The following is a 25,047-nucleotide window of genomic DNA, read 5'->3' as shown; positions in this document are numbered from 1 at the left end:
GCCAGCCTCCGTGCCGCGTGGGGAGCTGGGCACGCAGCCTCTCTCCAAACTGCCACCCACAACCCTGCTTCCCTGCCCCCACGCACAGGGCACCAACAGCTGGGCCGTACCCTGCGCTGCACCGCCTCGCTGCCCTCCTGACAGGCCTGCCTGGTCCCTGGGCGAGTGTGGGGGAGAGGGCGGCCCTCCACCTGCTCCCAATGCCTGGAAGCATCACAGTGGCGCTTCTGCCTCGCCTGGCAGCTCCGAACCGGCTGTTCCCTGCCACCAAGCAGGCGAGACCATGGCCGTGCTTCCACCAGGGAAGCAATGGGCAGGGAGAGGCCCAGGGATGCCTGCAGCAGGCAGTGGGGCTGGTGGGAACGGGGCCGTAGCAGGTGAGGGCACCGTGCAGTCGAGAAGGCTTTGCTTCCAGCCCCTTCCCCTTCCTTGCACGAGCCCAGAGCCTCAGCCAGGGCCCATACAAGTGATCGGAGCCTGCTCTGGCCTGGCAGCTGCAGCTGCTCCCTGGGCCCACACCCCTCTGGTGCCACCAAGGGCAGGGACGGCAGCCAGGAGCGCCGGTAACAAGAGGAACATTTATTCTGGAACCTGCTCCTTCCCCACCTGACACTGATGCACTTCCCAAGCCCTGGGGACCCTCGTGCCCCCCAGGTCCCCACGCGCTGCCCGGACCACGCTGGGTGTGAGCCCATCAGGAGGTGCATGGAGTGAGGGGGGAGCAGGTGGCTGCCCGCCTGTTCTCCCGACAGATCGCACCAGTCAGTTCTGGAAGGGGCAAGAAGGCCACATCAGCTGCCAGGATGGGTGAGTGCTCCCTCCTGATGACAGAGCAAGGAGCCAGGAGGGGCAAGTTAAAAGCTGAAGGCAGAAGGGGTGCAGCTGCCTGCGCACTCCAGAGAAAGCCTGGAGCATGGGAGCGTGTCAACAGCGGGCTGTAGACAGTCGGCAGAAAGCCTTTTCCCTCTCCCAGGCGGGGCTGCCCTGGGCCCTTTGCGGTGCCAGGGGCAGGTGCAGCGCCAGGTCCTTGGTTACAGTGGTTGGTCCCGTATTAAAATGGAAGATAGATACATATCTGTCTATAAACGGGTGCCCGCAGGAGGCCCCGGTCCCAAGCCAAGCGCTGATGAGTAGGGTTAGAAGGATCAGCAGAGCCAGGTCTCCTCCCAGCTCGAGACGTGGCAAGAACTATTCACAGCTTGCGAGTGCAGATGTCCCTGCTGCCCTGTGCTGGTCCCAGGGGCTCAGCAGGACGATGACGACTCCCTGGAAGGCGCACGGGCCGGCAGGCGCTTGCAGCAGTCCTGGGACAGAGGGATGGGAGCCTTTAGCATGCCTGGGACACGGGAAGCCATGGGGCAGTGTGGGGGGTCGCATGTCCCTCCCTACCCGGCTCCTGCCCCTCCAGCCAAGCCCTAGGGCATGGGTTGGTGGCCAGCAGCATGGGGAAGTCCTCACCTCTTTCCTGCCCTCAGACGATTTCAACCTTGCTCGAGCTGCGTGGGTGGCTGGTGATCCAGACAGTTTCTGTAACTGAACAGTGCAGGTGACTGGTGAGAGCAGAGCGGACCGAGGCAGGGCCTGGCCACCCCCAGAGGCTCCCTGCGGGCAGGCTGCCTGGTTAACAACTACTCCCTTACTCAAGCCTGGCCCAGGGCTTTGACTCTGGAGGAAGAGCCATTTCCCTGGCCACGAGAGCGTAGATCAGCCCCTCCCCAGCTCGGCTTAGAGCTGGGCCTGGTGCTGAAGCAAGAGGCAGGACAGATCTGGAGACTGATATGCCCACGAGACTTTCAGAAAGGCTGGAGTGCCCAGAGAGGGTGAAGGAGAGATCCAGGGCACTGAGAGGCAGAGGGAGGAGCTCAAAGGCAAGAACAAGGGAACGAGGGTGGTGTCACCGGGGAAGGAGTGGGGAAAAGGTACAGAGGACAATGCCCAGACAAATGCAGCAGCAAGATGGGAGCCCCGAGGCCCAGGACCAGTGGTGTCAGGGCTCTGGTCCAAATGCAGACCGAACTGAGGCAGAGTCTAGCCAGCACCGTCCTCCTATCCCGCCCAGGCCACGCTGGAAGCCCAGGGCTGACCAGTGGGTGCTTAGAGGGGGCGAGCACTCACCAGCTGTATGTTCTCCTTGCTGGCGTGCTCCGGCTCTGGCGTGGCATCCCCGCTCTTCCTCTCCAACATCACTGGGGTCCCCAGCACCTTCCGCTACTCAGGAAAGGAGAGGGTTGTTGGCAATGAAAGGGAGGGCATTGGCACAGCCCAGTCCCCATCTCCAGCCTGGGCTGTGCCTCTGGGGGAAGCTTAAGCACCCCCTGACACATGGAGCAGAAAGTGGGGGTGGGCAACCAGCACAGCCCAGAAGCCTGGGAAATACCGCAGCAGGCGGTTGCTGGAAAAAGGCACGAGAAGCAGGAGTCTTGGTAGTCCACAGACTCAGTGCAAGTCTGCCATGATGCAGCTGCTCAGAAAATGACTGTGATTTTGGACTAAATCAGTAGAAGCATTAGGTACAAGATGTGGGAGGTGACTGTGCCTCTGGGACTGTGCCTCTGGATACCGTGTGCAGTTCTGGGCTCCACATATGAAAAAGGGCGTGGAGAAGTGAGAGAGGGTCCAGAGGCTGGTGAGCAAGATAATCAAGGGCTTGGAAGGCAAGTCCTATGAGGAGAGGCTGAAGGAGCTGGACATGTTCAGTTTGCAGAAAAGGTACTTGAGAGAAGACGTGAGAGCAGTCTGCAAATCCCTGCAGGGCTGCCAGAGAGAAGAGGGAAAGCCCCGTTCTTCCTTGCCACAGAGAGAGAAGGACGTGGGTCAATGGCTTGAGGTTGCAGCAAAGCAGGTTTAGATTGGAGATTGTAAAACACTTCTTCACCATCAGAGCAGAGAGGCCATGGGAGAGACACCAGGGAAGGGGGACTTTCCGTCACTGGAGGGTTCGAGGAGAGGCCAGGCAGCCACTGATTGGGGATGATCTCGGCACGGCAATGCCCGTGTTCTACCATGGGAATTGCCCAGGCTTCCGGGCATTGCTGGTTGCTCCCACCCCCTCCCTTTTTTCTGCTCCGTGTGTCTGCCCTGCTCTCCCATAGTGCTGGCCAGACAGCCGGCTGGCTACCCAGCGAGGCACCTCACCCTCTTTGAAGCCTCACTGAGTTCCACAGCCGGGGACACAGGACACTGGACTCTGTCAGCTCAGCTGTGCTGGCCTGGCCATAAGCCTTCGTGTGCTGTGCCTGCCTCCTCTCAGCCAGGCTGTCGCCCAGTTGTCTCATGGGCTCAGAACAGCAGGACTAGAAGGGGTCTGGAGAGGGCCCTAGTGCAGCCCCCTGCTCAAGGCAGGAGCCTCAGTCGTCTCCTCCCAGGTAAGCAGACCCATCCTGTCCAACTCTCCAGGCCTCATCATGGGTTCCTGGCCCTCTCTGACCCAGAATGGTTCCCGGGCAAAGTGCTCAGTGGCTGAGAAGCTGGCATCTGTTTCCCAGCCTCTCTATAGAGGGTTTGCTTGCTCCTCTGTGTACCCCAGGCTCAGCTAGGATCTTTGCTGGACAGGGCCCTCCCCGGGTCTGCTCCAGGCAGGCCCAGAGAGGCTGCAAAGGACAGGCAGCTGTGCAGAGCTGGAGTGTGCTTCCCCTTCCCATACAGCAGCGACCAAGCGCTCCCACCACATACCTTGATGAGGCCGCTGAAGGATCGGGACCGGGTGCGCCGCTGCACTGGGGGTGTGGGCACATTGGATCCAGGAGTGACGGCCCCAGGGAGCTTGTGGAACTAGGAGGAAACCAAGATCATGTTAACAGAGTCCTGCTAGTGCCCTGCTCAGCTCCAGCTTCCCCCCGTTCCAGATCCCAAGAGAGCCCTGCCATCCCCAGTGCACTCGGTATCTAGAGGCCCCCAGCCCAGGACAATACACAGAGCAGAGAAGCAGGGTGGGGGTACTGCCTAGGGCACCCCCCAGCACTACCTGCCGGATGAGCTTCTTCTTCTTGGCCGAGTCAGGCATGTTGTGGACATGGCGGAAGAGCTCCCGGAGCGCCTCCTCTGTGCGCTGCTGTGTCTCCTGCCGTGGCGAGGGCTCCGGCCTGCCCCGCTTCGGAGACTTCAGCGGCTGCAACTCCTTGGAGGCAGGAACCATGGGCAAGTCCAGGTCGTCCTGGCAAAAGGGAAAGGACAGGCTCCTGCTTGCTTATGTTGCCCAGAGCCACTCAATTTGTCACCAGCCCACACCTGCCGTTAGGCCCAAGGGCCAGTGGCCTCGCCACCCCCACAAGCAAGGCACGGCTCCCGATAAGCTTGCAAAGCTCAGTGCAAAGCTCAGGGGTGGCAGAGGAAGGACAACCCTGCCTCTCACCTCCCTCCCCTAGCCAGTGCTCCTCCAGCCGGCTCAAATGTCTCAACCACACTTCTGGAGCGGGATGGGAACAGTTCCCTCCCATCAGTAGAGGCTTGATACCACCCCACTGCTACAGCAGCCTGTGCGCCACGGCCCAGTGTGGTCAGGCCAGGAGCCACCATGAGTGGTTGAAGCTCCCATCTAGGGCAGTGCCTCTGCTGCCCGCGTTGCACTTGGACACTGCTGCTTTGTCTTGTACTTTGGTCTGCAGCTGCTCCAGCACCTCCCACCCCTCACGGGCCCTTTCCCATGCTGTGGCAGGGCTGGCTGAGCCCCAGTGCCTGGTGGCAGGTCTGCACCTGCGCTCACGAACCCTTGCTGGGGCAGGCTGGCCTACCCCCACCCTTTTAGGGCAGCCTGTTGAACTCACCTTGGAGGCATGTGCTCTGGAGCTCAGGTACTGCAGCCTGGCGCACTCCCGGATGTACACCGGAGCCTGGGCAGGAGAGAAAGTGGTAATGAGTTCAGGGGAAAGCTATCATTTCCCTTGCTTGGCTCCAGAGAGGAACCATGGCCCCACTGTGAACATCTCCCCAGGCACTCCCAGGAGCCAGCAGCTCCCAGCAGTCCTTTCAACAGGGATTCTCTCTGCTCAGTGCAGCTGCAGGAGTCCCTGGGTAGCGTGCTCCCAGCTGATGCATAAGACACAAGGGGAGCAGTGCAAAACCAGCCCCCAGTGTGCTGCCTTCCTGCATGCAAGCGCCTGGGCACCTGCAGAGGCCTATCTGGGGGCAGGACACTCATGCAGGAGGTGCACCCTGGCCAGGGCACACAGGCCTGCCAAGTGCTGCCTGAGGGCACCAGGCCCAGGAGACCCCAAGTGCACGGCAGAGCTGCTCACTGATCTGCTACACCCCACCATCCCCTCATGTCACAGCTGACTCCCTCCCTGGCTGATCTAGCACCTCCTGATGCTCAGCTGGGAACAGCTCCATGGGAAGCTCTCCCTGGAACAACCTTCCTTCCAGCCCCCCAGGCTCCCCAGCTGCGGGGCCCCTGACAGCATGCCCGACAAAGTGGGACCGGGGGTGTATCCTGGAGCCTGTTGGCGCCGATCCCCAGCTGGCCAGCAGAGGGCCACCATGTTAGGCCACATGGTGCTTGCTCAGGGCCAAGGCGGAAAGGCCAAGCCTTGGCGGGACACTGCTGTGTCCTGGGCTTGGGCTGGGTCAGTGTCCGAGCCAGCAACCCCGCTCCAATCACTGCAGGGAAGCAGCAAAAGCAGGCTCCCACAGGAGGGTGCACAGACCTCACTGTGGGCAGCAAGGAGCACCAGGGAGAGCAGGGACCTGGGGCCCACACCTTGAAGAGCTTCTGGGAGTGTTTGATCATGAAGGCGACGCCATTGTTGAGCTTGGTGATGTTCTCCTGCAGGTCGTTGGCTGTCACCTGGGAACGGAGACCCGGGGGGCAGGACAGTTAGGGCAAGGGGAGAAGGAAGGGGCTCTACGTCTTGGCTCCCAGGCAGGAGCTCTCACTGCTCCAGCCACTGCTGTTACATGGAGCAGACACTATGAGTGGTGCTCAGCGCTGTAGAGGTGTACAGGCTGGCACAGGACATAGTCCCTCACCTGCCAGGGCACCTCAGTTGAACAGAGCCCTGCAGTGAGGCTGCCTTGTGAGCAAGGTGCTTCTTAAAACCACTGAGATGTGCAAAGAGAGGAAGCAATGCATATGGCTACTCACATCTGCTGCATGGAGCCCCAGCCCCACCTCCCACTGCCCCAGCAGTGCCAACTGCCCTGTCCCAACCAGCAGCCGTGACCTGCTCCTCCAACCCTGTGCCCACAACCAGTTCTGGTGACCCCACTGCAGTGCCTTCTCCCATGGCAGCCTGGAGTCGCCCAGTGCCACATGGCTTCCCAAGTGCTGCTTACATTGCGGGGCCACAGGATGTGTGGCGCGAACATGAGGGCCAGGTTGTGGGCAGACATCTTGTTCTTGTCCTGCTTCTTGGCTGTCTGGTAGAGCAGGTCCAGCAGCAGCTTGAGCAGGCTGCGGTTGGGCGCAGGCAGGAGGAGGAAGAGCAGCTGCAGCGCCTCAATCTGCCGCTCCTTATCGGGGGCACCTGTCTTGTTGCCTTTCTCATCGAACAGCATCAGGTCTGCAAAGAGGGTAGGGGCCAGCTTTCATAGCCCGCATCAAGGAACTGCTCACTTCAGCTCACCCAGCACATGCGGCCTCCAGACGCTCCCACCCATCTCTCTTGCTTTCTGGTTCGCTTCCTCTGCATAAGAGATCTCGCCTCTCTAACTCCAGCCCTCCTGCTGGTGGGGTCAAGAAGCATGTGGGGAAACAGGTCAGGGATGGTCTACGTGCAGTGATGCCTGTGTTCTGCTGTGGGGGTGTCCCAGGTTTCTGGGCTGTGCTAGTTGCCTCCACACCCCTTTCTGCTCCATGTGGCAGGAGGCTTTTAAGTTTCCCCGAGAGGTGCTGGGTGCTGATGCAGCCCAGGCTGGGGATGGGGCTGGGCTGTGCCAATGTTCCTGCTGGCACCAATCCTGCAGGGTCCTGGCTGGAGGTTCTTTCCCCTGGACGCAGGCTCAGCCCCACACTGCACTGGGGCAGGAAGGGATTTCCCCCCTGCTCAGACTGGTGTGGGCTGCAAGGTTTTGCCTTCCTCTGCAGTGGGGGCACGGCCTGGGCCTGGGCTCTCTGGAGTGTCCATGAACCCCGGGAAGCAGCAGGACGTTGACAGCTGTGGCCCCCCTGTGTTTCCAGGGGCAGGGGTGGGAGTGATGCCTGGGGCTGTGTCAGGGGTGACAGTAGTTTTACAGAGTTAGATTACAGATTTGTCTGGGCTGGTTTGGATAGGGCTGGTCCTGCCTCAAGAAGGGCTTGGAACAGAGGTGACCCCTATGGGTCCCTCCCAGCTCCACGGCTCTAGGATATCTATGAAAGTGCCCTTTTCCCCTGCCCTTGAGTGCCTCTGAATTCCTCCCCCAGAGAAAACCACCTCCAGAGACAAATGTGGCTGCGCAGGGTCCTTTGGCATTAGCTGCCCCCAGCCGGCCTGGTCCCCCTGCTTTGCACATTGCTGCCCACTCACCTGCAATCTTGAGGTGGGCATGAAAGTGCTTGCGCGTGAGCAGAGGCTCCGGCAGCTCACCCAGGAACATCTTCAGCAGCGTGGCCACATCATTGGAGTGGAACTCCCCCGAGTCCAGGTCCACGTCCATCCCACTGTTCAGGGCCTCCTTCAGGAGCTGCTGGCGGACGCTGTTCCCTGGCACCCGGAACAAGCCTTCCACACGTAGGTCTGCCCAGAGGGAGTAAATGAGAGTGCCTGTCAGCCTCGTACTGCAGCCCATGCCCAACCCCATGTCCCATGAACTGCCTGCAGAGCCCAGGCTGCAGCAGGTGCCTCACGTCCCTCCCATCTCAGAGCCTCCAGGGGTGCCAGGGCCCCAGCACCAGCAGGCACTCCTGGCTGAGGACAAGCTGAGGGTTTGCTGTTGCCCTCTACTGCACACACCTATTGGATGCAGCCAGGCATGACAGTGGAGCCACTTACTCTTGTGCAGGTACTCGATCAGCTGAGAGACTTGGGCGATGCCTTCTTCTGTCAGCGGAGACCCGAACACCACCCCTTTGTCTGAAACAAGTGTGGGGAGTGAGCCACGTGGCCCAGAACCAGACCTCTGGCCCGAAAACCGCCCAACCAGCTCCAAGAAACATTTCCCTGACAAGACCAGGCTCTCCAGTGCAGGGATGGGACAAAGCAGTTCTGGTTCTGAAAACATGGTGCCTAAAGATCATAAATGCCCCCCTTAGACAGGACATGACACATATCCCCCAGCAGCTCCTTGTGAAGGCAGCAGTCGGAGACTTGAAGCAGGCCTGCTTTTAACCCAATGCCCATGCAAATGGATCCTCAGCAATTTTTTGAAGCACACATAGGATCATAGAAAATGAGGGCTGGAAGGGACCTCAGGAGGTTGCATCTAGTTCAACCCCCTGCTCAAAGCAGGACCAGCCCCAACCAGATCATCCTAGCCACATCTTTGTTGGGTAAGGCCCTAAAAACCTCCAGCGATGGAGATGCCACCACCGCTCTGGGAAGCCTGTTCCAGTATTTTACTACCCCTTCTAGTGAGAAAATTCTTCTTACTGTCTAACCAGTTCCCTTGCTGCAACTGGAGCCCATTGCTCCTTGCTTTGCCATCTACCACCACTGAGAACAGTCCAGCTCCATCCTCTTTGCAACCCCTCTGCAGGGAGTTAAAGGCTATTAAATCCCCGCTATTAAATCTCTTCTCCAGACTAAATAAGCCTAGTTCCTTCAGCTTCTCACCAGTCCTGTACCCCAGCCCATAACCATTTTCATTGCCCTCCGCTGGACTCTCTCCAATGTGTCCACATCCTTTCTGTACTGGGAGACCCAAAACTGGACACAGGACTCCAGATGTGGCCACCCCAGTGTTGAATCGAGGGGAAGAATCACTGCTCTCGATCTTCTGGCAACGCTCCTACCAATGCAGCCCAGGATGCCAGTAGCCTTCTTGGCACCAAGGGCACACTGCTGGCTCCTATTTAGTTTCTTGTTCCCTGTCCCCCCAGGTCCTTTTCTGCCCATCCAGTCACCCCCAGCCTGCATGGGATTACTCCATCTTAAGTGCAGGACTTTTTACTTGTCCTTGTTGAACCCTATGAGATTTCTTTTGGTGCAATCCTCCAATCTGTCTAGTTTACTCTGAATCCTAGCCCTACCCCCCAGCATTACTCCTCCTCCCAGCTTGGTGTCATCAGAAAACTTGCTGAGAGTGCACTGCATCCCATCTTCCAGGTTGTTGATGAAGGCACGGAACAAAACCATCCCCAGGGAATCCACTGGATACTGGTTGCCAGCTAGACATTGAGCCACAGATCACTACTCTCTGAGCCCGATGCTGTAGCCAGTTTTCTATCCCCCATACAGTCTATTCATCCAACCTGTACTCCCGTAGTTTGCCTGCGATAATGTTGTGGGAGATGCATGTGAGAACAGCCACGTTGGAGCCAATGCTCCAGCCCTGCAAAGGCAGGTCTGCCAGGAGTGGCTAAGGGAGGAAAGTCACCCCCAGCACTCTCATTACCCGTTTCAAGCTCTCTCAGGTGGATGCACTGCATGGAAGCAGGGATTTGGGAAGCTCTGGCTGTGGCATATTAATCCTGCCAGCTGTGTAGATGAACCACACAAACATGCTGGACCCAGCCCTGAGCTCAGCTGCAGCCCTATGGCCTGACGCTCCCATGCAGGCTGGAGACACAGTTAAGGGAACAGTTCAGTCCAGTCCACACTGCAAGATTCAATGCTGTCTTTTGGCTTGAGAGAGACTTGTGCCCAGTGAGGCTGATCTCACGCAGACCATGGCAGTGGTGGGAAGGGAGGTGCCTGCTTGGTGCACAGTGATAGCTGGGCGCTGCCCAGGCAGAAGAAAGAACAAAAGAGATGCAGTCAGGAGAGGAGAGTGAGAGCTACAGGTGAGACCAGCTGCGGCCTGGCTGGGGAATGCCCGTTGGCTCACATTTGCAGACACTGTTTGAGGAGGCCAGACTAGTGGAATCAGCTTCTGCCCCCCCCGACCTGCATGAGCAGAAGTGCGGTGCCAGATGGCCGGACAAGACACAGGAAGAGCAGGAAGCATGGAGGCAAGCTGTCTCATGGTGGGAGGCACCTCACCCACAACCACGGGTGGACTGTTCTCTCGGCAGGTGGAAGATTCCCAGCCACTGGCCAACAATTCAGGTGCACAAATCCTGAAGCAACAAGGCATGAAAACAAGCTGAAAGGGGCAGGCCAGACGGACAGGAGAACAGGACCAGACAAGGGGCTCATTCAAGTGAAACTGGCTTGCTAAGCCAGTGCAGAAACCTTCCTGCCTGCAGAGGCTCCAGGGTGGGAGTGTTGCTGTCAAGGAGAGGAGCACAAACACAAACACTGCCACCCGGACTGCCCAGGCCTGCGGTCCGTTCCACTGGGCCTAGGTTAGGCAGCCACAGGAGACCAGCTGCCCTCACCACTCTCCTGAAGGAAAGCCCAGCTTCTAAGGCTGATGAGGCCATGGGGCTGGTGTTGGAACAAACCTTTTGGCAAGCAGGCCAATGGAAGGGCTATCAGACATTGTGTCATTCACTGTGCTGCCTCCTGAGACCTTTGGGATATGCCATCAGCCCCCAGGAATTCCCACTTCCTGCTGGTCAAGACGTGTAAGGACTCTCTTGGATCAGGTACAAGCAAAAGCCTCCCAGTTCTGTAGGAAGGAATGGTGTCAGAAGGGAGGGATGGTTTGCAACGGCAAGCTGTCCTCGAGGGAAGCCAAGCAAGAGGCTTGGATACTGAGCCAACAAGTTTGGAGTCTTTGGCAGCCAGGAGAGGGCTGAGCAGACACCTGGGGGTATGCTCAGGGCAGAGGATTACACAGTTTGGAGGGCTGGACCTGTTCTCCAGACAAGAAGTTAAAATCCAGATGAACACTCGATTCTCAGAAGACTTTGAAAGCACCTGGGAACAGGCACCGAGCTGCAGCAGTCTTGAAAATGCTCCATTACGGGTGAACCCAGAGGCAGAACCATCCTGCACAATGGTAAGACCTTCTCATGACAGTGTGCGTCTGCTTCCAGATGAGGCAGAACTGGGAAGTGCCGACTCCAGCTTGTAGAGTTTTGAAGAATCATTATTTGCCCTCCCAGGTCCACCGCTGCAGACCACAGAGAAAGCTTTGCACTGAGCTGGACCGCAGCTGATCAGATGGGACCGACGTCACTGTCCCTGTGACCAGAGGCTGAACCATCTTTAATGCTCAGGCTCACCTCCAAAGATCAGGTAGAGGGGAAAGGCTAATTAGTGGTAACGAGAGGCGTGAAAAGAAGCAGCCTCCAGAGATGGCAGGGCTCAGGCAGGGGCCAGGGGGCTGCTGTCTGCTTTGAAAATGTGGAAGACAGTTTCAGGCGAGGTGAGCAATCAGATCCCAGCAGTACCAGGTCTGCCTGGTTCATGGACTGGAGAGCAGCTGCTCCAGGTCTAGAATGAGGATGTGTGGAGCAGGCCACATTGGTTTCTCCTGGCTGGCAGGCACAGTCTGTCCAGGGAGTGTCACAGCAAAGTGTCTCCAGGACAGAGAAAGGATATTGGAGTCAGCAGAGACCTCTCCCCAGCCCAGGCATGCAGCCAGCAGGCTCCGAAGCACCTGCCAGCGTCACAGTACTATGGCCACGCCGCCATGGAAGGATTCAGAGGCCACGTTTAGAAGCATGAGGTCCCAGGGACATTTTTTGAGGAGCCTGCACTGCTAGTTGAAGACACTCATTTTGAAAGCTATTAAAATGGAGTTCCAGAACAGTAGAATCAATACGCTTCAAAAAATCCAAAATCAACAGAGACGAGGAAACCTCATGAGCCTCCTCGAAAGGCCGTTTGGAGAATGTGGAGATTTCTGCATTATCTTTATGAAAAATTCTGCCTGATTTGGTTTCCCCACTATCTGTATTATGTACCAGGTTGGAAGGGCACGTCGTATTTCTCGAGGCACAGGGAGAGAAGTGTTGTACAGTCAGCTGGGGACAGAAGGGGCTAGCCTTTGGCATGTAGCACAAGGACCTGGCCTACATGTAGACCTCTGTGCAAGCTGCACTGAGATAAGTTGAACCAGGAGGGTACAGGAGCTGCCTGACTTGCATGGGTGGTGCTTTAGGGCCTGGTACTAGTGGTACACCCTGGGTGAGCCCATGTAAAAACTTTAGGCAAAGCAGTCCCTGAAAAGCCAAGACAGACGGGTAACTCCCTGCCTTCCGAGACCAGGAGAGATTAAAGAGAAGCAAGCAGCCACAGCAGGCAACACTTGAAGGAAACAGGCCACAGCTCTGCCTTGCCAGCAGACAGTTGGGCTAAAGGGGGAAGCTCTGGCCAAAGGCAGGTAAGTACCGGGGGGGCCGCACAGACAGTTAAATTGTTTCTGCCCTGCTGGGTGAGGAGATAGCAAGACTTCCAGAGGCACCTAGGCATTCCTGGTGATGGGGAAAGGGAAATTTGAACAGACTCATTTGTAGAGAGTCCTTCACAGCATAATGTCAGGGCTGGGCTGTGGGTGCCAGCTCACAGGGAAAGGAGGTAAAGCACTGGGAGGACAAGGTGTCCAAGGCAGAGCCCGGAGTCCTGAAACAGAGGAGGCCGCTGCAGAGCGACTCTGCTTCCCCCCTTTCAGTCCAGTGAATCTTAAAGGGAGCTGGGAAAGCAGAAGCAGCTCAGGCTCTGCTCTTGCTGGGCCAGGACGCGAAGGCAGGAGGAACCGAATGGAACAGCCCCAGAGGTTGGACTGTGCTCCCTTTGCAGGCAGGTGTGCCACCAACCCCCTGTAACCAGGGGTGGCCCAATGTGAGCGCAGGCTGGGGCAGCTTACCTGCACCCGGGATCCCGACCGGCACGGATGTGACTCTTGAGAGTTGAGCCGAGGTCTGCGCAGAGGGCAGAGGGTGGTGCCAAGTGTTGGCTATGGAGATGAGAAGGCCGGAGCCTGAGCATTACTTCTTTCCAACACCAACGGTCCTTCTGTGTCTACTCTTGCCACCTTTAGCATTGCCCTGTGCTTAATAGGGACAGGCTCTAAACTAAGGAGAACTCCACAAGTTGCAGACGGAAACTCAGGGCCACGAGAGGCAGAAGAAAGACTGGACACCTGAATTACTGACACAAGACTTCAGTGTCTGATGGGGTGGGCCTGCCCAGGTCCGGTATACCCATCCAGAAACAGATGGAGCTGGGTTGCGCAGTCTGAGGTCACCAAAGCAGCGTCTGCTTACACTGAACCCACTGGGACCCAAGACTGACTAGAGCTGGGGGAGCTACTGCAACCTAAGAATAAGAGTGACCTCTGGGAAACAAGGAGAGCAAATGCAAAGGTCTCCCTGTGGCAACTCTGGGTGCCAAGTGCACGTCAAAGGAAGCGGGTTACCTTGCATTCAGCCACTTCTAATGAGCTGCCATCCTGGTTTTGCCTTGTCCCTCAGGCTAGCAGCCCAGCTGCTGGTAACAGCCCCAGCATTAGGCACTGAGCAAACCTCTGGCCAGCTCTCCAAGGGCTCACACCATGTACAAGGGCACAACTGGTGGGTGCAGCAAAGACCATGGGCAAAGCGCCTGCCTCTCAAGGACAAGCTCAGAGTGGGAGTTTGGTGCATGGTACAGCTAACTTCCAAGGCCCACATCAACTGGCAGAGCTGGGTTGCTGGCTCTGGACACTGCTCACCTTTCCGCTTCAGAGACATGAGGGACCGAAAGAATCCCGAGGCTGTGCTGGTCCCGCCAGGCAGCTTGGGCTCCTCCTCCCCCATCAGCTGGGCCAGCTCTGTCCCAGGCAGGTCAATGAGCCGGGTGATGTTGCTGACCACGAGCTCTGTGAAGACTTCGGGTTTCTCATGCCGCATCTTCTCCACAAAGAAGTCAGGGTTGAAGATGATGGGCTGGCCGCGCAGAGAGGGGTCATTGCAGATGACAAAGTTGCAGATGGTCTCACTGAGAACGGAAAAGAGAGACAGTCAAACTCTTCCTCCCGACTCACTCAGGCAGCTGCAGCCTCTCTGCAGCCTGGATCGGATTCAGAAGATAGCTGCTGGCATGAGAGCTGCCAGCGCTCTCCCATCTCCGCTGTCCCAGCAGTGCCGGGGACCTGCAGCACACTTAGCTTGAATGGATGTGAGGAAATATTTATTCACTGTTAGAACTGTGAGGAAGTGGAGCAGATGCCAGAGAAGAGGGGACTCTCCATCCCTGGAGGTGTTCGAGCAGAGGCTGGACAGCCACTAGTGAGGGATGACCTAGGCGCAGCAATGCCTGTGCTCTGCTATAGGGAAACACTTGGCTATCCCCTCTCCTTTCTGCTCCATGTATCAGGGGGGTTTTAATCCTCCCCCAGAGGCACTGGGTGCTGGCTGCAGTCCAGGCTGGGGACAGGACTGGGCTGTGTCAATGCTCCTGCTGCCACCAACACTGCAGGGTCCGGGCTGGAGGGTCTTGCCCCCGCACTCAAGGTCAGCCCCATGCTGCGCTGCCATCAGGAAGGGATTCCCCCTGCTTAGACTGGTCTGAACCGGTGGGATTTTGCCTTCCTCTGCAGCAGGGGCATGGCCTGGGCCTGGGCTCTCTGCAGTGCTCACAACCCCTGCGGCAGCAGTAAGACATTGGCACCTGTGGCCCCCCTGTATCCCAGGGGCAGGTGTGGGTGCAAAGCCTGGGGCTGTGTCAGGGGTGACTGTGTTGTGTGGCTCTCTGGTTGCACATGGGGTTTGTCTGGGCTGGTTTGGACAGGGGTGATCCTGCCTCAGGCAGGGCTGGGACTAGATGCGACCCCACAGCTCCCTGCCAGCCCAGTTTCCCTATGATTTTAAGACTCATCATCACTCAATCTGGTGGCCAGGGCAGTCTCATACAACAAAGAACAGAAACATGGGACTGGGCAGGACCTGGGTCAGTGTGTCCAGGCCTCAGCCTCACAGGCGCCCACACCCAAGCATCCCTTTCATAACCAGGTTACGCGCCATTAGTTTTCTTGTCCCCGTCCTCCTGGTGGGAGGCTGCTGCAGAATCTCACTGCTCCCCTGATTAAGTAATTTTCTGCCTAAATTGGTTCACAGCCAGTTTGCACTCATTTGTTCTTGTGCATGCTCCAAACTCGTAGCTAGAAGCTTCCTTTACTGTGGGGTCAGCACTCTCCTAGGTTTTGCTTCATGTTATAATTAGCAGTGCCTGAGACAAGATACAGAAAACGCCGCAAGAAAGCTGTCGCATGGCTCCTTGCTGAGCCTTGATAGCAAGATTTCAGGCCACTAAACACCCTGAGAGGGAGAGATCTCAGAGAAGAAGAAAAATGGCCAACCAGACTTCCACCCTCAGAAGCTGACCATTGCTGGACAACAGAACAGGCCAGGGGCCGATCTGCAGGAAGGCACAGCAGCGTTCACAGACTGTAAAACAAGAGCAGAGCTTGGTGGTCATCTGCACAGCGCTGGCCACGAGGCTCCCCTGAATGAGCCCCTACAGGAACTCAGGCTGGGTGGCCCACAAGTGCTTAACTGGCAGCCCGTGGGGTCCTGCCACCCTTATAGCTGTGGCTCCCTGCACCTTCCCCTATGGGTCTGGGCATTGTTCCCCCAGCTATCACTGCCTCCTGCTGCTGCCACCAGCGCCATCTTCTTCCATCTCACCTCCAGGACACTGGGGTTTGTGGGATCCCCAATCTCTTCTCCAGTTTCTGCTTCATACCCCCCACTAGCAAAAGGGCAGTGGCAGGAACTGTGCGGTTGTGCCTTATTTTGCAGTTATTTGTCCCTTCAGCTTCCAGCACTGGCAGAGAATCCAAGGAGTCCTCTCTGCCAACATCCGTGCCCCACACAGGCACTGCTGGGCTGCAGGCAAGTCGCCTCCAGCTTCTCTCAGATGACTGGGTAGACCAAGCTCCTCGCCCCTGTCATTAGGACACAGCAGGGAGATGAACCCTGGGTCACTGAAGCCGTGCCCTGCTATTGTAGAAGCCCATGCCGTAAGCCCACCCATGGCCTGCTTATGCTCTGTTTTAAAACTAAATGAGGAGGAGTGGGAACAAGCAACCTGCTGGAAGGGCTTTCCACAGCATCCTTCCTTGGATGACTAGGAAGCTTCTTCTAATGTCCAGTCGAAGGGTCACAGCCAGCTCATGCCCACGTGGCTCCTGTGCCAACACTGTCCCATTTACCTTACAGAGGACCTGCCCTCCCTGACGTATTCCCTGACACATCACCTCTCAGACTCACTGCGTTGTGCTAACAGAGCCCGGTGCATCGCCTGCACCAGTCAGACGGGTTCTCCGCTCCCCACTCACCCTAGCAGCCTTTCTCCACACCCATTCCTGTTTGAACTCATCTTTCTTCAGTACTGGTAGCCAGCACTGTCTGTGGTACACCAGCGGAGCTGAACTGTCACCATCCTTGTTTCCGATATACATTTGCCATTGTACCTCTCACCCAACACACCCTTGGATCACATTCTCTCGTGCATGGGTACGTCACACTGGTAGCTTACAAATCATCCTGCGATCAGCTACCTTTGGTAAACTCATTTGCTTTTTTTATTCTCTCTTCCATTTCCTCTCATCTTTAATTTATTTCTTCCTCCCTTGTTTGCTCTTAAGCCTATGCATTACTGGCCTCAAACTATAGGCCCATTAAGTGCCTTGGCCCAGTCCTTGCAACTGGAACACACCACAAGCTTTCACTGCAAGACATGCCATCACCCCTTCCATCATCTCAGTAGCAGTTGCCAGACAGAGGTGATCTGATTTTTCTGTGCCTGCTCAACACCATGTGGCAAGGACTGCACTAGCCCACTGGGCCTCAAGCTCAAGTTCAGGCAATTAGCCCCCCACACCTTGCAAGGCCATTACAGAGCCCCCCCTCCGCCCCCTGTCCAGCCTTCCAGCCCAACCTGCTTTCTTGGTTGTTGGATATGTGGCTGTCCATTGAATCGGGTCCAAACACAGCAAGGCAGAAAATGTGAATCCTATTACTTCCTTGTCTTTTCTCTTGCACGGGGAAACAATCCCTTGCAACAGGGTCGTACCTCCAAAGCAGACTCGGCCAGTTAGGAACTAAAAACCAGGACGGGTCTGATGTGTGAAAACCACTGGCAGAGTCAGGTCCGAGACGACATCAGGTCTTTCCTTGAGCTCTGTGGAGGCTTGGGCTGGAAGCCCAGCCAGCCAGCATTCAGGAGCATGGCAATCCAGCAGCAAGGGAGTCAGACAATGCACTCTTTAGTTGTAACCCAGTAATTACAAAGAGCAGCTAATAGAGAAGACAGAGCAAAAACAACAAAGCATCCACCGGTGAGCTACCCATCTAAATAGTTTTTCACCATCATTATCGTGAGCCGCAGTGACCAGCTGAATGACTGCTGTGTGCCTTTGCCCTAAAAAGCCAGGAGGACCTGGGTATTGCTTCTCAGCCAAGACAACATGCGCCTTTGAAATCCAAGTGGAAGGCACCTGCTGGGATTGCTGGAAGCCTGGACCTGCAGCCAGCATTTGCTACCTGGGTCTAGTGAGAATCCCAGCGGAAACCTCCTGCTGTCCTGGACTGCCGACACAGCAGAGGTTATTTGGAGAGGACAGTGGAGGATAACAGCCTGCAAGAGGCCAGGTCCCCATAGCCTCTGGCAGGAGGCAAAAGCCTCATAAGCTGCATGCCTCAAGGAGGCCAAGACTTCGTGCGGGACGTTCCTGGCTAGGAGGCACCTCCCTGGTTTCTCGGTGGGTTGTGCTGCCCAAGAGCTCCAGGCCAAGATGGTCAGTCCCAGCTGCCAATCCATCCGGCCGTGGTCACATGCTGTTGAATGGGGCTAGTAACATGTGTGCAAATGCCAGCACGGCCCAACAGCGGGAGGCCAGAGGTCTTTGCCTGAAACCCGTAACCCACTTTGAGCCAAAGAAAGTCCCCAAGAAGAACTAATGACTCCACAGGCCCCGTGACCCTGCCTTGCAGTGAGCCCAGTGCCGGCGTTCACATGCTAGCAGGAGACATGCTAATACTTTTCGGCAGTTACACGAAACAGCACAAGGTATTCGTGCCCTCCATCCATGATTATGGCTGGATTCAGGGGGAGGAGAAATTAAATTACTCTGTAGCCTAGACCCGCCTGGCCCGATCGCTATGTGCGCGCCAGGGGCTCCCGGCACAGCCAGCCCGATGGCACCGACTGCAAAACCAGAAAAAATCAGATGTCTTACATGAGCGCGGAGAGCTTCTGGAGCGGCATCAGGAAGCAGGCACGCAGGGAAAAGAACTCAGTCCTTGTTCCCAGCGACAACACAGCCCGCTGGCCCCAGCGCAGCCTATGCAAATTCCACACATGCTGCGAGACACAAGGGCACATTATTGGACCTGAAAGGCCCCCTTGGCACGCCCTGGGCATCGGCCTTCTTGCAGAGACAAAACAGGGCAGAAAAGCTGGACAGATGGATGCATGTCCCTTGCCAGAGGCCACTGATGCTGCAGCCAGGGCTTTGAACCAGGCAGCCTGGGCAATAGCGATCTTCACCCGAACCCAAGGCCCAGATCAGATCCCCCTGTGCTACTAGTACTGCAAGGAAGCAGGTCCCCAGCAGGATGAAAGCACAGTGAGGGGGCCCTGTGTTGCTATGTCTCTGTATTGTGCCAAAGCCGTGAGCCCCATGGCTCTGCCCCATGCCCCGTTGGCACATTTCTGAGGTCCTCACCAGCCCCTGTGCATGTGTTTCTTGCCTTCAGGCTGGAGACTGCTCCCCCGTGCCACCCACTGACCATGTACTACAGCCCCCTCAGCAGTGCTGGCAAGTCCTCTGCCCCACTTGGCTCCCTGGCTAACCAGCTGGAGCCAGCCTGGTCCCTCCCGTTCAGGTGCTGCACTTCAAGCCATTTCATTCGGGAGGTATCACCCCTCCCACCTGCACACGCAGATGCCAGAGTATCGTTACTGCTCATTAAATAGGAAGTGCAAAGCGAGGCCGCATTTCCGCACAGAGGGAAGGGCCCCACGGGCCCCGAACACAATTGCTCTGTCAATCTGCTGTGCTGCAGTGTCACCTTCACACAAAGCCCGAGGCTCCTGCCTGCCAGGCTCCTGCTAAAGAGGGGGGCTGGATGCGCTCCGCCCACACGCCGTGTACAGAGGGGGCGGGCGGCTGTTCGCAGACGCCACTGCCATTGTCTGCTTTGTTGGCAGGCGGGATTACCTTTCATCTCGCCTGTAATGTGCTGCTCGTCGCTACCGTCTGCGAGCGCTGTACAAGATCTTAAAGCAAATAGAATAAAGGGCCCAATAGCTTTCCATTGCCACGCACAGCCCTCTTGCCCATGGCTTCATTGCTTGGCTGAGGCTTGGTTGTATTAGGTTTGGTTTTATTGTGCAGGCAGGCAAATCAAAGCAGAGAGCCCTGTGTTTTGCTTAGAAGACGTGAGATTCGCAGCGATACTAGCAGCTCTCGAGAGCGCGGCCTTTGATCTGGGGCAAGCTGCACAGGAACCTGTCGGTCACACGTCTCCCCCGGGTGACAGCTCTGTTCCTGTGGGTGCAGCTGCTAGAGGAGACCGCGCTCATGTAGGGTGCCCTGACCCTCAGGTGGCTTCACTGATAAGGACTAAATTGAGAGAGATCCACGTTTGGCACAATCTCCCTTCACAACCAAATGGGATGGTAAAAAGTCAGGAAGGCAATGGGAAACGGCCAGGCCAGTTGGCCGAGCACCAGCTACACAGTATGAGACCCCTGTTCTCCCAACTTCCACCGAGCTCCAGAAGCGCGTGTGGGGTCAGACACGGGTCCAGGTGGCACAAAGCAGGAGCAGAGGTAAGGCAGGAATAAGGAACAAAAGGAAGTATCTGTGCAAGGGCCAGACTGGCCCAGCTGGGGTAGCACCTGGCAGCTGATTGCTCAAGTGCCCTGTGACAATATGGCTAATACGTGTCCATGCCCCAAGCGACCGGGTGCCAGTTGAAAGCCTGGTGGACTGGAGAAGGTGCTGGTGTGAATCCAGAGCTAGGCCCAATCTCCATCTCCAGACGTGCAGTGAGATGCCACGGCCACTGCCACCTCACTCCTTAATGTACATGGTGCAGGAACAAAACACCTCTGCGCACCACATGGTGATCTCTGCACTCATTGAAGTCACTGCACACTTGGGCTACCCCTACATTTAGGAGCAGAAGAGTTGAGAGTTTATGAAATAAGGCAGAAGAATGGAAGAAAGACTCCTCATGCCAGAAGACAGGAGATGAGAGGTTAGTTAACAAGAGACAGCGAGACTAGCAGGAGACACACTGGGCAGACGGATCAGCAGACCTGGCCAGGAGATAGCATCTGCGCCTGGATGAGTGGAGCAGAAGACAAAGCCACCTAATTCCCCAGGGAGCAGGACAAATTGCCATGCGCCCAGAGCAGGGAAATCCAGCAGTGAGAATGGCTGAAGGTGAAACCCCAGGGTCGGAGGGGCCAGCCCACATTTCAGGAATAGCAGGTTGGGAGGGAGGGAAGGAAGAACCATTAGTGGAGTGACTTGAATGCCCTTCGAGTGCCAAAGGCCTGGCAAACAAGGTACCTCCTCGGTTTATGAAAGGATGCAGGGGAATCCTAATGGAAATGTATTTGGGAGGCAATAGGCAGGACTCCATAGCTCGCACGGAAACATGTACTTAAATGGAGAACAGCAGCCCTTTCAACTGCAGAACAAATGCTGAATTCAGGCCCCAGATTTGGCAGAACAGCCCTGCCGAGGAGAACGGATTGTTCTGCACGGATCTGAAAGAAAGCGGTTAGTGACTTCTCCTTAGGGTCATACTTACAAGCTCTCTGCGGCAGAGCTGGTCTTTGTGACGCAGGAGGCGCGGTGTGCACAACAGGCCGCCGCTCTCCAAAATGGAGTCGACAGACAAATCCCAATTCAAATAATGGCATAATAGAAAGTGCCCCCCGTTGAGGAAGCCAGGCAGCATTCCCACATTTGTTTAGGTTGCTCCAACTTAAAAGATCATTTCAAAAGAAAATATAAGAGACAAATTCTGAACAGGCCTCCAGTCCCACGTGGGCCAAAGTCTTGTCCGTCTTTCAGCCATCAGCTAAGCACAATGGTCCCATTATCACCACACTGTTATAATTAAACTGAATTTCACCAAAGCAGGCAAACATCTGCCCCACATTTACAGATCCAGAGGAAGGGCACTTAGCTGGGAAGACAGATGTGATGGAGGAGTCAAACAGATGCTGCCTGAATTCTGCCCATTGGTTATAAGCAGGATGTGTATAGCAGTGTCTTTTATTGGGCTTATAGCTGGGAGGGATGTTAGCAAACTTTTGGGTACAAAACATCCTTTCCCAGGACTGGGAAAGGAGCAGATAGAGCCTAAGCTGCATACCAGCAAGGACACCACCCAGAATGCATTTGGGGTATTAATCACCACTGCAGTAACAAAGACTCATCAAGGCTCACATGGCATTTCACTGACCTCAATTTCCAAGTATTCAGAACTTTCTCAAGGAAATTTCTGCTTTAGGAAGAAGCTCCTTGTGTTTGATCTCAGCCAAAAAATATCAGCAATTTAACAAAACCCATGTTACTGTTTCCAAGTTGTCAAGCAGAGGAGGAAAGACCCAGCAGCTGCAGTGCCCAAGGGCTCCCTTGAGCAGAAACTGTACCATGGGCAGGAGCTGCACTGTTGGCTGAAACCCTCCCATGAGAGCATGCAGCAAATCAGACCTGCCCTTCCTCCATAAGACAGATGAGGTGCACTGGATCCACACGGCTCTTAGAAAACTGCAGGCTGCGATACAAACCTGTGCATGGGAGGAGAAATCGTGCTACAGAAGCTGTAATGCCAAACTCCTGGGATTATGTCCACCTAAAGTCTCTCCTCAGCAGTCACGATGACAATGCATTTGCATGCGATCTAGAAACAAAAAGCTACGTAGCATTCATCTCTGCTTCCAGTGCTCCCCAAGCTGTTATTATTTTAATGAAAACCCCAGAAGAGGCAGGGATGCTAATTCAGCTGCTGTGACTTGTATTACGCTGGTACTTAGCATCTCAGTCACGGGCTAGGACTGCTGTGCTAGGCACTGTGCATACAGAACAGAGATGGCAGCTTCCGATTCCAGGCTGGGATGAGACAACAGATGAGACGGATGCAGGAGCAAAACCACCAGACCTGGCAGGGAGCTCCCAGCTGAGGCCTCTGAACATCAGCAGTTTCAGTCACTGCAAAGCAGAGCTGGGGTCAGAAGGGGAAGGGAAGCAAGTCTGCAGGTACCCCAGAGCATGTCCCCAGCTGGAGGGCCACAGGGGGAATGCCCAAAGGTACTGGCCTGAAAATTTGCCAGACCAAGCTGGAGGCTGGGGTTGCGAGCTGGCCGGACAGGCATCAGCCTCCCTGCACCCAATTCCAGCCAACGGGAGGGCCATGAAGGGCCTGGGATGCAACCAGGCAGCTTACACTTGATGCAGCAGAGAAGAGGGGGCCTGAGAGGCATTCAGAGATGTGACCTGAGCGACGCGGCCGGCTAGGATGGGAACACGTTGGGAGCACCTCTGACCAAGCCAGCTGCAGAAGGGAGGAGCGGGCAGCTCTGGAGATGGGTTGGGGGAAATCCTTGCCCGAGAGGCACCACGTACCTAAACCCCCAGTCCATGGGTCACGGCACCACTCCCCTCAAGTCACAGAGGCCACTGCTGGCAGGAAGCAAAGTCTCAGTTTCAGGGCTGGCTACTCTAAGAATTCAAGCTCATGGGTTTTTGTAGAGGACAGGGTTTGTTCCAGAGCCCAAAGGGTGGCTGTTCCAACTCCTCCTTCAAACTCAGGGCCTGATTACCTGGGAGGGCTCCTCTGGTGAATGCTTGTGCTGTGACTATGTAAGAGGGGGTCACGTTGCTTTGTTCATGCCAACTGAAGCTCCTTGCGCCAGCTCTGCATACCTTCAGCACTCCCCCTCAGCACCCTGAACACAGGTCTTACAGCTTGGCTACAGATTAGGGGGTCACAGAATATGAGGGCTGGAAGAGACCTCAGGAGGTCACATCTAGTCCAACCCCCTACTCCAAGCAGGAGCAGCCCCAACTACATCATCCCAGCCAAAGCTTTATCTACCTGGGTCTTAAACACCTCCAAGGATGGAGAGTGCACCACCTCTCTGGGAAGCTTGTTCCAGTGCTTCCCCAGCCTCCCCATTAGAAAGTTTTCCCTAATATCTAACCTCAACTTCCCTTGCTGCAACTGCAGCCCATTGCTCCTTGTCCTGTCATCTGGCCCCAATGACAATAGTCCAGATCTATCCTCTTTGCAACCCCTCTGCAGGGAGCATCCCCCTCGGTCTTCTCTTCTGCAGATTAAATAAGCCTAGTTCCCTCAGCCCCTCCTCACAAGTCACATGTCCCAACCATTTTTGTTGCCCTCCACTGAACTCTCCCCAACTTGTCCACATCCTTTCTGTAGTGGGGACCCCAAAAATGGACACAGGACTCCAGATGTGGCCTCCCTAGGGGAAGAATCACTTTCCTCGATTTACTGGCAATGCTTCTACCGATGCAGTTCAGGACGCCGGTAGCCTTCTTGGCAACAAGGGCACACTGCTGGCTTATATTAGTCTTCTTGTCCCCTGTCACCTACAGGTCCTTTTCTGCAGAGCTGCTGCCTAGCCCATCAGTCCCCAGCCTGTACCGGTGGATGGGATTGTTCTCTCCTAAGTGCAGGACTTTGCACTTGTCTTTATTGAACCTCATTGGATCTTTTTAGTCCAATCCAATCTGGATTGTTCACCAGGGGATGCTTTCTGGGATGGGATGGGATGGGCTGGCCAAGCGCACCTCCCTCCTGACATGCCATCCTTTCTTTTGTTTCCATGGCCAATACCGTCCTCAAATTGCTGCCAGGCAGCAGAGGAAGCATTAAGTGCCTTGGCTGTCACTAGCACAGCCAGGATGCTCCAGATGTATTGGCAGGCACGCAGCCGGAGGCAGTCACCAGCATCACCAGAGGAGGAGGAAATCAAGCAGCTGGCCCTGCATGCTGTTTTCCAGAAGCAGTTTCCAGACACAGGCAGCAAGCACAGGCTGGCTGTGGAGGATAACGCTGCCGACCTGGGAGGACGAGCAGAGCAGGCAGGACCTTGAGCTGTGGAGGACCACACTCCTTGGGGTTTGTCCAAGGTTTCACAGGGAGCTGCAAACACCAGCACAAGATCATCTCCATGGCTGTCGCCATCTCAGATCCGGCTTTCCTCAGCAGACTCTGGCTGGCTCCCACCTGGTTTGGTGCTCGCAGGTCAGCTACCAGGTAGAAGATGGCTGCCCTTGGTCATGAAACTGGTCAACACACAGGAGGTGACCAATGGAGTCGCACAGCTAGTGCTCCCAAATCATACGGGACCACCAGTGGGACCCATGTGCCTAATGCTTGCTGCCAGTCACAGGCTCTCCGACATCACTGACAGAACCACAGAGGTGGGTCAAAGCCGATGCATGGAGCGAATCTACTGCTGTGATTACCATGGCAATGAGCTGCCCCCAAATGTCAGGACGTGAGAAGTTCACTCGTGTCACATAATGACAAAAAACAGGGCAAGTACCCCAGAACTGTGACAGACCTTGGTGCTGCAGCTCCTCCTGCTCTTGAACATGTAGCTGCCTTCCATTCCCATGGCTGGTGCAGTCATGACCTGGACAGGATGAGAGCTGTTTTCCATGCCTCGAGTGGCTGTGGAACGGACAGCAGAGTGCATTTGGAGACCGAAAGGAAACCGAAGGAGTCTCGTAACAAGGCTGCAGCAAAACGCCATCATCTTATCGCTGCTCTCATGGGATATTACTCGTATGCTGCAGGCAGAGGAGAGAGCCATGCTGAGGGCTGGGAGACATGAGACACTTGCAGCGTCATACAAAAGCCAAAGAGGCTGGCTTGGCAAAGAGCTCAGGAACACGCTGGGCTCCAGCTTTCAGAGCAGCGCGCTGCAAAGGACAGCAAAGGTAACAGCCAGAATGGGGACACGCTGGGCAAGTGCGGCGGTTGGGGGAGGCAGGCAGTGTGGTGGGCCAGTAGGGGGCACTCCTGCGTTGAGCCACCCGCCTCCCTGACTCTGAATGCCTCCCTAGGGGCGCCTTATGTTCAGCCGACCCCTCCCTGGAGCG

General features: G+C 56.2%; 1 protein-coding gene across 3 annotated transcripts in view; it reads right to left on the bottom strand.

The window, feature by feature from the left end:
* Positions 1 to 819: 819 nt before the first annotated feature.
* The window catches only part of ARHGAP19 (Rho GTPase activating protein 19), a 32,395-nt gene continuing 8,167 nt past the window's right edge, over positions 820 to 25,047 (bottom strand). The window contains exons 1-13 of one of the 3 annotated variants that reach the window (XM_019502685.1): positions 18,127 to 18,204; positions 13,618 to 13,883; positions 12,772 to 12,861; positions 7,908 to 7,988; positions 7,443 to 7,652; positions 6,271 to 6,497; positions 5,696 to 5,782; positions 4,764 to 4,829; positions 3,965 to 4,153; positions 3,673 to 3,771; positions 2,116 to 2,208; positions 1,459 to 1,533; positions 820 to 1,304 (exon numbers count right to left, since the gene is read on the bottom strand). In XM_019502685.1, coding sequence (XP_019358230.1) covers positions 1,245 to 1,304; positions 1,459 to 1,533; positions 2,116 to 2,208; positions 3,673 to 3,771; positions 3,965 to 4,153; positions 4,764 to 4,829; positions 5,696 to 5,782; positions 6,271 to 6,497; positions 7,443 to 7,652; positions 7,908 to 7,988; positions 12,772 to 12,861; positions 13,618 to 13,883; positions 18,127 to 18,155 — 1,572 coding nt within the window. In that variant the 5' untranslated portion in view covers positions 18,156 to 18,204 and the 3' untranslated portion in view covers positions 820 to 1,244. Of the gene's footprint in view, positions 1,305 to 1,458; positions 1,534 to 2,115; positions 2,209 to 3,672; positions 3,772 to 3,964; positions 4,154 to 4,763; positions 4,830 to 5,695; positions 5,783 to 6,270; positions 6,498 to 7,442; positions 7,653 to 7,907; positions 7,989 to 12,771; positions 12,862 to 13,617; positions 13,884 to 18,126; positions 18,205 to 25,047 lie in introns of those variants that run through there. The other 2 variants (XM_019502686.1, XM_019502687.1) reach the window with 2 other exon arrangements.

Source organism: Gavialis gangeticus, unplaced genomic scaffold, assembly GCF_001723915.1.
Source record: "Gavialis gangeticus isolate Ggan-Ray unplaced genomic scaffold, GavGan_comp1, whole genome shotgun sequence".
Classification (NCBI taxonomy): Eukaryota; Metazoa; Chordata; order Crocodylia; family Gavialidae; genus Gavialis; species Gavialis gangeticus.
The sequence above is the reverse complement of the archived record's forward strand: the minus strand, read 5'-3'. Positions and strand labels throughout refer to the sequence as shown.